At 38.9% G+C, this 13,465-nt stretch overlaps 1 protein-coding gene across 1 annotated transcript in view; it reads left to right on the forward strand.

The window, feature by feature from the left end:
• MCU (mitochondrial calcium uniporter) overlaps positions 1-13,465 on the forward strand; it is a 78,694-nt gene that overhangs the window by 61,917 nt on the left and 3,312 nt on the right. The window contains exons 6-8 of the mRNA XM_006761021.1: positions 339-499; positions 2,030-2,233; positions 12,218-12,334. Of these exons, the coding sequence (XP_006761084.1) occupies positions 339-499; positions 2,030-2,233; positions 12,218-12,334 (482 nt within the window). The remainder of the gene's footprint in view (positions 1-338; positions 500-2,029; positions 2,234-12,217; positions 12,335-13,465) is intronic.

A 13,465-nucleotide genomic window follows, 5' to 3' on the forward strand; every position in this document is an offset into this window, starting at 1 on the left:
GCTCTTCTTGTTTAACATACTGTCTTCATTTTTTATTTTTATCTAATGAAGATTATTATTATTCTTTGTAGCCTCATATGTAGCATGTAAACTTCTAAAAATATAATGGTGAATGTTGGTTTCAAAATTTTTAAGTTGCCCAAATATGAATATACTTTCTATGATTTGTAGATACCTCCTTTTTTAAAAAAAAGAAATATTGCTTTCCTTCAGTTTCACACTGAAAGTGAGATCCCTATTGTGGATGAATCTGCCTTGTTCTCGTTGTCTAATGGCCCCAGGAATAGAACTCTCCACGTAAGGCATACATTTTTTAAAAAGTAACCTTTTCCTTCCAGACCTCTTAAGCCATGAAAATGCAGCAACGCTGAACGATGTAAAAACACTAGTCCAGCAGCTATACACTACACTGTGCATCGAGCAGTACCAGCTAAGCAAGGAGAGGGAGCTTATCGAAAGATTAGAGGATCTCAAAGAGCAATTGGCGCCCCTGGAAAAGGTACAAATTCAAACCTCAGACTTTTCTCTTCACTGATATTTTTTTCAAAGAATATATGTTTGCTTTTTTTACCTCCACTTTAAGTTTGCTTTTTTATGTAATTAAGCTGTGTCAATCAAACTAGTCCACTAGTTTTTAGGACTGAGCCATAAAAAAGTTCCAATCAAAGCTAAGAAAAGACTTAAATAGTTTGGAGCCTTGATAATGGACTTGAAGCTTTGAGGTCTGAATGTCTGCCCTTACCCAGATTTACCACCTTTACAACAAAGATTGGAATAACTGCTGATGAAGAAAGGTTTTGAGGAGAGTGGGTAATGATTTTAATCAAGTTAAGAAGTATATAGAATATTCTACAGCTGTTTAGCATGATTGTGTAGACCTAATATACTATACAAAACTATTCATATGTTTTATGGAAAGGAAATTATAAAAATAAGCATATTAGTACATACTGTGATCCAAGTTTTAAATGTATTATGCTCATAGTTATATATATTTATGTATTTTAAATACATACATATGTAGAGAAAGATATGCCAATAGAGCAGTAGGATTGTGATTGATTTTTTACACTTTCTGAGTATTCTAGAATTAACATGTCATTCTTATTTTTTGATGATGCAAGTATTTTCATTTTAAGAAATTAGATTATAAGAGATTAACAAAGAGAACAAATACTCTTTATATTGTGCTTTTTCTGATTTCTTTAAAAATAACACATATCTCAAGGTTGTTCTCATTGAACTTAAGACCATTAGAAAGCTGTGATATAAGGGTTAATGGGAGAGAAGGGGAAACATGTAAATACTTTCAACAATAAAGATTAAAAACAAGAAAGTTGTGTTAAACTAAATTTAAGAAACTGTTGTCAAGAGGGACGAGTTTTAAATTTGGTATTTTCAAAACGTAAAGCATTTTTAATGTGTCAACTATAATAAAGTAATTATCATCCTATACTGTATATTTACTGTCTACCAGGAATTATGGTAAGTATTTTACCTGCATTCTGTTAATCCTCAGAGCAACTCAATACTGAAGTTACTGGTGATTTGCAATGACGGCTTAAGCTCTTCCGGCCCAAATCCAGAGTCCATGTTCTGACTCCCTGTGCTGGTCTGGCAACTCCCTAGTAAACCCTTTGAGTAAAAACTGATCATAGATTAAATTTTATATGTAACAGTGAGAGAACATTTGCATGCTTTCATTTCCCTCTTCTTAAAGAAAATAAACTTGTAGTTGGATGAAGAACTGTTGAAATTAACTTATTCACTCCTGTAGTTCTCCATATTTTCAGCCACTTCTAGGATGAAACATTAAACACAGTGTCCTAAATAAATATTACTCCTTTTAAATATGTTATTCAGTGAGAACTATTTAGGAAGACAAACTATATTTAATAGAACTGAGACTAACTTGTATCTTGATTATGAGTCCTGTTTCTTTAGTGAACATAGAACAGTTTAAATAAGAGTTTTATAATAATTCTATGTCAAAGTGCTTTACGATTGATCGATTATGTGTGCCCCATAGGTACGAATTGAGATTAGCAGAAAAGCTGAGAAGAGGACCACTTTGGTGCTATGGGGTGGACTTGCTTACATGGCCACACAGTTTGGCATTTTGGCCCGGCTTACCTGGTGGGAATACTCCTGGGACATTATGGAGCCTGTCACCTATTTCATCACTTATGGAAGTGCCATGGCAATGTATGCATATTTTGTAATAACACGCCAGGTAAGAATTCTTCTCCAAGTAACTTTTTATGAGATAGTAATGAAGTTTTGGTTGTCAAAGTAGTTCTCTTTTCTCTCATATTCTTTCTTTTTTGTTTTTGTTTTTAAATACGTTTTCATTGATTTCAGAGAGGAAGGGAGAAGAAGAGAGAGATAGAAACATCAATGATGAGAATCATTGATCAGCTGCCTCCTTCACACCCCCTACTAAAGATTGAGCTCACAACCGGGCATGTGCCCTGACAGGAATTGAACCGTGACCTCTTGGTTCATAGGTCAACGCTTAACCACTAAGCCATACCAGCTGGGATCTCATATTCTTTCTAAGGCCAGTTCCCTTTAAGTACTCATTTATCCTTTACACACACACACACAAACACACACACACACACACACACACGTAGGTGCACATGCATGCCAATTATGTATCAGGCACTATTTTATTTTTTAAAGTTTTTTTTTATTACATGTATACATCCTATATAATAAAAGCCTAATATGCTAAGTGTCCAACCATTTGACCAGTCGCTATGACATGCATTGACCACCAGGGGGCAGACACTCCGACCAGTAGGTTAGCTTGCTGCTGGGGTTGGGCAGATCGGGACTGGGCGAGATGGGCCGGACACACCCTGGAGCTCTCCCTGTGCTCCCTTCCCAGCCCCAATCATGCACCAGTGGGGTCCCTCAGCCTGGCCTGTGCCCTCTCACAATCCGGACCCCTCAGGGGATGTTGAAGAGCTGGTTTCACCCTGATCCCCACAGGCTAGGCCGAGGAACCCCACCAGTGCATGAATCTGTGCACTGGGCTTCTAATGTATATACATAAAAGCCAAGCAACTGGAACAACCAGAATGATAGGAACAACCGGTCACTGTGACATGCACTGCAGCCCTCCACTGGCCCAATCGGGGGCAGGGCCGGCTAGCTAACCTCCTGCGTCCCCTCCCCCCAGCCAGCTGGCTCCGATTGGCCCCAATCAGGGTGGGCCGGCTGGACCCCATCTGTGCACGAATTCGTGCCCTGGGCCTCTAGTCCTATCTAATAATAGACAAACATGGTAATTAACCGTACCTTCACTACCATCGCCATTGGCTGATCAGCACGATATGCAAATTAACCACCAACAAAGATGGCTAATTTGCATACTGCAGGCAGGGTGGGACACCAGGAACTGCCATCCAGGCCCCTGTGTGCAACCCCAGGAGCTGCCAGAAAGCCAGGCCACAGGCAAGGTGGTCCCCTGGGACCCAGGAGCCCGTTGGCAAGGTCTGCAGGTGAAGCAGCGATCAAGCTATGAGGGGGAGGGTGGGGGGTGGAAAGAGCTACAGGAGCAGCTCTGGTCAGAGACTGAAGACTCCGGCTGGAGTGAGGAGCAAAGACTGAAGGCTCCAGCCTCAACGAAGACTGTGTCTAGAGCGGAGATGGAAGGCAGTGGCCAGAGTGAAGGTCTGGGTCCCGGGTGCCAGAGGAAAACTCGTGCTGGCAGCCAGGGGAAAGAAGGCCTATTGCACGAATCTTCATGCAACGGGCCTCTAGTATATATATATTTTGAGAGAGGGGGAGTAGGATAGAGAGATAGAAACATCATCGATTGGCTGCCTCCTACATACCCCTACTGGGGATCAAGCCCATAACCCGGGCATGTGCCCTGATAGGAATTGAACCAGCGACCTCTTGGTTCATGAGTTGGTGCTCAACCACTGAGCCACATCAGCAGGGAATCAGGCACTATTTTAGATGCTAAAGAGACAGATATAAGATATGGCTTCTGCCATCATGAAGCTCACAGACTATAAAAAGAGCCATATAAACCATTAAATTCGGAAAACTATATTACAGTAAGTTATAGAATAAGAGGACAAGTGAGAAGAGTCGCCAGTAGTAAGATAACTTGTTCAGCTAAGTTGGTTGACCTTTTATGTACTGTGTAATTAATGGTCAGATGGAGTAGTCCCAAGCTTTTGGTTTTTGTTAAATTCTTGGAATAAAGAATTGGTGATACCTAAACAAACAGTTAAACTAGCCCAGCCAGCGTGGTTCAGTGGTTGAATGTCGACCTATGACGGTTCAATTCCTGGTTCGATTCTCAATCAGGGCACATGCCCAGGTTTCGGGCTCGATCCCCAGTGTGAGGCGTGCAGGAGGCAGTTGATCAGTGATTCTCATTATTGATGTTTCTATCTCTTTTTCCCTCTCTGAAATCAATACAAAAAAATACTTTGAAATAGTTAAACTAAACTCTGGGCTACTTTTCAGTATGTTAAGCGAATACGTGGGGTTTTTTGTTACTGTTTTAACTTCATGGAAGAGAGGCAAAAATTAGATATCTAATCATTTTATACTCTTGGGTCTATTCTTTATCAACCAACGCTCATTTATTACTTATCAGTAGCTATTAAAGACACTGTTTGAATTGGTGGAATTTTTTTCTTTGAAATAACAGAAGCTCATTTCATATTTTCTCTCATTAAATAACTGTACTTACTTCAAATTCAACCTGCAATACTTTATTTTCTTATGAAGCCAATGAAATAGTCATTAATTATTAATAACACTGTCTCCTTAATAAATAGCTAATTGTCACTCCGTAAGTAAATATCAGTAGCTAGAACTAATTTTTGTTGCCAGTGATTTTTTTGATTTTTTTTTTTGGAACTTGGAAATTTATAGTGTCACTTAAGGAAGTATGAGGGATTTATTATCACTTATTATATATGTGATACCACCACAGATCCAACCCCCCTTAATAAAAAAGAAACATTTGAAATAGCTGAGACATGTCTCTATTTCCTTAGGAAGCAGAAAAAAGCTAAGAATTGTTTATCTTATATTTTTAATGGCTGCTATAAACTATTGGCATTTTTCTTCTGTTGTTGTTAGAACAGTGGTCATGGGCCTGTTTATGTGTAGAAAAATGAAAGCCCAAGAGTATTATTTAGCCTTTTGTCCTCCTAAACTTGTCTGTAGAGAAGAGAGATGGTAAACCGTTCATGTCTGCCATTGTTCACTCAGTGTCTCCAGCACCTTCCATGTCTGGCTCATACTACTCACTCTTGAACAGAACTGAACAGCCAGAAAAATGTATCTAATCACAGCTCTGGACAGGACTTGCATATGTCTATCTGTCTATGTGTGGGTCTTTCCCTCTCCCCTCACTCATCTTCCCTCTTCCCTTTTCTCTCTCTCTCCCCTTTAGATACATACCCCTTTAATGGGTTCTTTTTATGTGTTTATTGATTGAAGTCCAGACCCCTTAGCCTGCTATTGCCTTTGCTGTTGTTTTCTGTCTTTTCCAAATGTCTATCAACCCCGCTGTGTATGTCTGTGTTCTAAAAAAATCAAATTATATTCTTTATTTCCCCGCAAATACCGAGTTGTTTAAACCCTCATTCCTTACTTCACACATTCTATCAACTGAAAAAGTTCTCTCTGTTGATCTCTACCTGTCATATTTCAAGATCTACTTAACTGCCTATCTTTCATGAACCTTTGACCTACAGCCAACTTCAAATTCTTCAGAATTCCTATAAGCACATTGTGCCTCTCATTTCACTCATCCTGTGCTATCTTGTATTATAATTGTTCATGTACAATGTCTTTTCCCTCCTACTAGACTATGATATCTTTTGAGGCTTGGCATTTAGTTTTTTCAATTTTTATTGCCTAACACTGTGCTTATATCTTTAATAGCCTATCTGCCATACTAGTTAAATGCTATACTAGTACTTCTGTGATTCCAAAGCATTTTTGCTGCCCCCAAGTGGCAAATTGCAAAATAGCAGTAGTAAATAACCTTGTCATTTGTGACTAAGAAAACTTGACCAAATAAAATATAGATTCTCAAGTTAAATATCCATATTCACAGTTAACGTCCATGAAGCAAAATGTTTGTTCAACATCATTTAAATTCTTTTAAACTCTTGTTACAATGAGATGCTGCATTTGTTAGCCACCTAAATGTATTCCAATAGTATGTTAAGTTCACAAGAATCTTTATAAAATGATAAGCTCCTTTAATTCATAAAATCAAGTGGAATATTGAATTTTACTGACTAATATTTCAGTGAAACCTGAGTCTCCATTTCTGTTATGGAAAAAAGAAGCCTGACTACATAAGAATTGCCATTCGAGCTACTTCAGCATGCATGTGGATTGCCCATCTAACACTCTGCATTTTCTTTCTTTATTTTGAAGCGAGAGGGAGAGGGAGAGGGGAAAGAGAGAGAAACATCAACTTGTTGTTCCACTTATTTATGCAGTCATTGGTTGATTCTTATATATGCCCTAACTGGGAATTGAACCCACAATCTTAGCTTGTCAGGACAACACTCTAACTAACTGAACTACCCAGCCAGGGTGCCCATCAAAGGGGATATTGCCTCCAAGGGGAAGAAAATTGGTTCTTGAAGAGTAAAACATCTTAGATGTTTATAATATATCAATAAATATACAGTGTATTCGTGGTATTAAACCTTTTTGGGAATGAGGGTAATCAGGAAAAAAAATACCTAAAAAGGCTAGTTAGGGGGACAATAATGAAAAAAGAAAAGTAGCTTTTAATACCCTTGTTATCTCTATTTCAACAACTGTCATTTATATTCTACTCTAGCAAACCACTTCAATGATTGTTCAGTACCTTCTTTCCTTGAACTGCCTTACTTATATACCAACTTCTGACCGCAATTTATTTTCTTTCTAGCCCTTTAGTTCACTCACTTTCTCCTTTGACTTCGTCCAGATCTTTAGGCTTCTGATAGCTCTCGCTCTTAATTTTTTACTATCACCTTCCTCATGTGTTGCTTTCTTTTCTATCAAACTTAGGTCATATTGCCCTTCTCTTCTTAGTATTTAACAATCCTTACCCCATTGTCTTTCCACCATAGGTACTCTATAAATTCCTAACCTTAGCCATTTATCCTATATCCAGACTACTGCACATGGCTAGAGAAAAATCATAAATAGTGTGCAATAGGCCACTGCTTAGATTTTCTTCCCCAATACTCCCACAGTATTTATTCTAAGACTTTACATTAAACTCCCCATGTCACCCTTAACCTTACCTCCTACTTATAAGAAATTCAGATAACAAATATAAGCTTTCTAATTCCTAAATTTGTATGTTTAACAATATTTGTATTTACTGTCATCCTATTTCCTTTAAGCTCAAATAAGAGGTATCATTTCCCTGTTCAGGGCTAGCTCCTCTACCTGTTTTTAGCCCCACTCTCCACCCCTACTTCTAGTATCTTACTCTGGTTTATTGTTTGTGTTCCCTGTGTTATCAACCATCTTCCTCTATGAATTTCTTCCCAAGCTGTCTGCATCTCTTCTCACTAATTATCAAATCATCAGATTTCTAAAATATAGTCTAGTACATAGTTGCTTAGTAAATGCTTGTTGCCCAAAAGAGGGAGCAAAGAATAAAATTGAATAAATTTAAGTTTGTGTATATAGTTACATTCTAAGCGAAGATAGGTAAGTAACCTAGTAACTGCAACTTAGATGAAAGTAAAGGGCTTTCCCTCAAGTTTTTAATCCAACAGTTATCCCTTCAGTTAATATTTATCTATTATCTGTCATCATCAATAATTGAATATTTACTTCTACTTCTAGTATGGCATACTAGGTAATCAGACTCCCATTAGGAAAAATTAAAATAAGCAGGCAAAATGTAAAATGCATCTGACTGTGGTGGACATGGGAGAGCCAACAAGATAGAAACAATTACCAGGCAAGGACCTGAAGAAGTAGAATGCTGGAAAGTGAACCTGATACTAGGTTTGCTTATTCCTCTGGAGATTTACATTAATTAAGGATGGTAAAGCTGAGAGGCCAAGAAGCTGAGCCATCTTTGATAATTTAAAACAGGGGTGGGAAACATCTGGCCCTCAGGCCATATAAGGCCCGAGAAATCATTTGGTCTGGTCCTCCAAGGCATGGGGATGAGTTAATTAACCGTTTGACCAAATATAGCAGGCTAATTTTTAAGTTGATTATTTTGTATGGCCTGCAAGTGATGTTATAAATATCCAAATGGCCCTTGGCAGAATAAAGGTTCCCCACTCCTGATCTAAAGGATCAAAGCCATAGAAATTGGTGTCCAGGGATCACTAAAGTAGGTTCTCTCAGAGACTGTAGCTCATCTTCAATCATTTCAATCCCAAAATTAGATTGAAGTAGTCCTAGAATTCTTGTCATTCCAGAATGCTAATGCTCACAAGTTCTAGGCAGAAGTGAACAAATCATCCCTGAGCAGAGAAGTCAAGAAAAAGAAAGGCTGTAAAGATTGGAAAGAAAGAAAACTGATATGATTAATAGATTTATACATTTAAAAAATACAAAAATATCTACACTAATAAAAGACAAACATGCAAGTTGACTGCACCTTCGCTACACCTTAAGCCACACCAGAGTGACTATATGCAAATTAACCCAACCAAGATGGCAGCCGGCAGCCACAGAGCTGGAGCAAGCAGGAGGCTTGGTTGCCACAGTGATGGAGGAAGCCAAGCTTCCCGGCTGCCATGGCTGGCTCTGAGCTCCACTCAAGGCAACAAAGTTTCAATTATAGAAGATAAATAAACCACAGATATCTGCTTTCAACCGGCCTTGGCAACGGAGCTGGAGCAAGCAGGAGGCTTGGATTGCCCCTGGCAGTGGAGGAAGCCAAGCTTCCTGCCCGGCCTGGCCGGCTCTAAGCTCCACTCAAGGCTACAAAGTTTCAATTACAGAAGGTAAATAAATCCCAGAATAAAAGAAAAAAGGAGAGGCTGGGAGCTTCCGTCGCCAGGGATCTTGGCCAGCCTGAAAACAGCCCTCAGCCCCTCACCCACACTGGCCAGGCACCCCAATGGGGACCCCCCCCCCTAAAGGGGCTGTAGCCAGCCTGAAAACAGCCATCAGCCCCTCACCCAGGCTGGCCAGGCACCCCAGCGGGACCCCCACCCTGATCTGGGACACCCTTCAGGGAAAACCAGCCACGCCCCACCCGTGCACCAGGCCTCTATCCTATATAATAAAAAGGTAATATGCAAATTGACCCTAACAGCAGAAGGACTGGGAATGACTGGTCACTATGACACACACTGACCACCAGAGGGCAGATGCTCAATGCAGGAGCTGTCCCCTGGTGGTCAGTGCACTCCCACAGGGGGAGCTCTGCTCACCCACAAGCCAGGCTGATGGCTGCCAGCACAGTGGTGGTAGCAGGAGCCTCTCCTGCCTCCTCAGCAGCACTAAGGATGTTCGACTGCAGCTTAGGTCTGCTCCCTGGTGGTAAGTGTATCATCCCTCAAGGGTTGCCGGGCTGCCAGAGGTATGTCTGACTGCCAGCTTGGGCCCGATCCCCCAGGGAGCGGGCCTAAGCCAGCAGGTGGACATCCTCCGAGGGGTCCCAGACTGCAAGAGGGCATAGCCTGGGCTGAGGGACCCCCCTCTAAAGATAATTGGTTAGAATCCTTAAGTGAGTTTCACAAGGTTACTGGATACAAGGTCAATATACATAAATCAGTTGCTTTACTATATGCCAGCAACAGTTAGAAAATGAAACTTTATAAAAGATGCAACTTAAAAATACCAGGAAATTAATTATGCAAAGACCTCTATGCAGTAGAAACACAAAATTAAAGAAGACTTAATGGAATAATATAGCATGTTCACAGACTAGAAAAGTAAGTATTACAGAAATGTCAATCAGTTCTATCCAAACTGATCTATTTGATTCAGTGCAATCCCAGTCAAACGCAACAGATTTGCGGATGGGGGAAGATATTTGAATAAGCTGCTTCTAAAATATATATATGGTAATGTAAGACCAAGAAAAGCCAGGAAACACTTGAAGCAAAACTAGGTAAATCAATTTGTTTTATCAGATGTGGAAGACTATATAGCTTTAGTTATAACAATTAAGTTATAGTAATTAAGATAGTGGAACAATGATAGACAAATAGTACAAAGGGATAGAAGAGAGAATGTAGAAAACAGCATAAATGAACTTTTGATTTTAAAAAGATGGCACTGCAAAGAAAGGAAAGTCTTTTTTGATAAATGGTGCAAGGATAATTGAATATCTGTATTAAAAATGAACCGACCCCATCCTTATACTGTAAACAAAATTAGTTCCAGATGGATTGTAGATCTAAATATGAAAAGTAGCACAATAAATAAAGCTCCTGGAAGATAATATAGAAGAATATTTCAATTACTGTGGAAAGGAAATTATTTCTTAAGTAGAATAAAAAATGATAACCATAAAGATAAGAATGATAAAATTAAAAATGTCTGTTATTAAAGCACACCATAAAGAGGGTGAACAGACTGGGAGGAGATCTTTGCAGTACATATATCGAATAAAGGATCCATATCTATAATATCTATAATAATAAAAGCATAATATGCTAATTAGACCGGACATCCTTCCGGGCATCCTTCTGGATGAAGCTAGGGCTGTGAGGGCCAAGCCCCTTGCACAGATTTCATGGATCAGGCCTCTAGTATATCTCTAAGAGAAATAAAAACATAATGTGCACACAAAAACTGGTACATGAATGTTCATAGCAGTCTTATTCATAGTAGTCAAAAAGTAGAAATAACCTGTATGTCTATTAATTGATGAATGGATGAATTGTGGTATATCCAGTCAATGGAATATTATTTGGCAATAAAAAGAAGTAGTACTGATACATGATACAAATGGATGAACCTTGAAGAAAGCCAGACACAAAAGGCTAAACATTGAATAATTCCATTTATATGTAATGTCCAGAATATACAAATCTATAGAGTTAGAAAGTAGATTAGTAGTTGCCTAGAACTGGAGGTGTTGAGGAAGATAGGAAGTAACTATTAGAGTATGGGGCTTCTTTGGGAGATGATGAAAATGTTCTAAAATTGATTGTAGTAATGGTGGTGTAACTTTGTGAATATACTAAAAACCATTGAATATTATACTTTAAATGAGTGAATTGTATGGTATGTAAATTATATCTTTGTAAAGCTGTTTTTAAAAAATGAGGTAGTACTTCAGCACTCACACAGTAGAATTCCTATTTAAAAAACTGGTAATACCAGCATTTACAAGGATGTAGAGTGATGGGAACTCTCATACTTTGCTGATGGGAGTATAATTGATACAATGATTTTAGAAATCTGTTTGATATCACTTCTTAAATTTGAACATATGCATAAACTATGATGTAGGATTCCTACTCATAAGTATATACCCAACAGAAGAGATAAGTCCAGAAATGTTCTTGGCAGCATTATTCATAATAGCCTGAACCTAGAAACAACTCAAAAGTCTATCAATAGTCCAATGGATAACTAAATTGTGATGTAGTCATACAATAGAATGTAACATGGCAAGAGAAATGAAGAGACTATAACTACATACAAAAGATGAATCTCATAAACATAACATTGAGTGAAAGTAGTCATATACACACTATCTAACTTCATTTTTATAAAATTCAAAGAACAGGTAAAACTAAGCTGTAGAGTTCAGGGTGGGGGGGGGGATGCTTAAATGGAGAAGCTATAAGGAAAACCAGAAAATAATTATCATAAAAGTCAAGGTATTTATTACTTTGGGAGGAAGGAGGGTTAGTAATTGGGAAGGGGCAGAAGGGAGCTTCTGGGTTGTTTGGCAGTGTTCTGTTTTTTTTAAGCTGGTAATGATTAGCATGTTCAGTATGTGATGATTCGTTGTGATGCACATTTTTAGTTTGTGTGCTCTTCTGTGTGTGTTTCCCAATAGAAATGTTTATGAAACAATTAAATATTGAATACAACACATGTCAGCATATACTTTTCTGTCAAGGGCCAGATATTTAATTAACTCACCCCGAATGCTTTGGCCAGACATCCCCCACCCCTGCTTTATATGTATGCATATGTGTTGAATCTTATCAACAGTATGTAAATGATTACTTTGTGAAGAAGGTATGCTAAGGACTAATAATTTAATTTCTCCTTTATTTTGCAGGAGTATGTTTATCCAGAAGCCAGAGACAGACAATACTTATTATTTTTCCATAAAGGAGCCAAAAAGACACGTTTTGACCTAGAGAAATATAATCAACTCAAGGATGCAATTGCTCAGGTAAGTTTTCAAAAATAAAATTTAATAAATTTCAGCCCCATTTTGTATGGCATTATCATTATTATTATTTTTAATCCTCATCTGAGAATATTTTCTCCATTGATTTCTAGAGAGAGTGGAAGGGAGGCAAAAGAGAAAGAGAGAGAGAGACATCAACATGAGAGAGAAAGAGACATCGATTGGTTGTCTCCAGCAACTGCTCCTACTCAGGGCTGGGGAACTGCAACCGAGGTACATGCCCTTGACCGGGAATCAAAGCTGTGACCCATCTGTCTGCAGGATGACACTAACCACTGAGCAACTGGCCAGGGATGGCATTATTATTATAATTATCCATAACAACAGTACTTCAATGGGTAAACTGAAAGAATGACCCAACCCTCTTCTTCCTATATAAATTATTCTTCAGCTATAATAATAAAAGGGTAATATGCTAATTAGACCTGATGACCTTCTGGACGAAGCCAGGGCTGAGAGGGAAACCCAGATTTCTGGTGCCTGCCAGTGGCCGGAGGGTAGCCTGGGTTCTGGGTGCCTGCCAGTGGCCAGAGGGAAGCCGGTGCCAGCAGCCGGGGAAAGGAAGGCCTACTCTTGCACTAATTTCATGTACTGGGCCTCTAGTTTGATAAAAATCACTATTTTAGCATAGACACCTCTAAAAGTCTTATAATACAAGCAGGTGAAAAGATGGTGAGTCCTAGCTATCCTATTAACACTAGCATATTGAATTTCTTAGACCTGTTTTTACTTTTTCATTTTGTTTCTTTAGAGTTGTCTTTTTTTACTTTTCTCTCTTTTTAAATCTTTCTTCAATAATTGACACAGAAGTTTCTCTTACCTGGGTTTTATTTTTGCCCCATTGCTACCACACTCCAGGTAAGAGAGAGATTACTAGGAATCTTTGCCCGGAGCAGGTGAGAAGTTATTGAACTAGAAGATGCTTTTTAAAAAGATTGATACAGCCCTAACTGGTTTGGCTCAGTGGATAGAGTGTCAGCCTGAGTGCCAGGAGCCGGTCCATCCTTGCTGTTTCAAGGGACCTGGCGTATATGGCATACTGTTTTTAATATGTTTGCTCATCTTCTTGGCGCTGTGTTTTAACCAAGGTCACCTCTCCGAGAAAGGTTGTTT

This window comes from Myotis davidii, unplaced genomic scaffold (genome assembly GCF_000327345.1).
Source record: "Myotis davidii unplaced genomic scaffold, ASM32734v1 scaffold134, whole genome shotgun sequence".
Lineage (NCBI taxonomy): Eukaryota > Metazoa > Chordata > Mammalia > Chiroptera > Vespertilionidae > Myotis > Myotis davidii.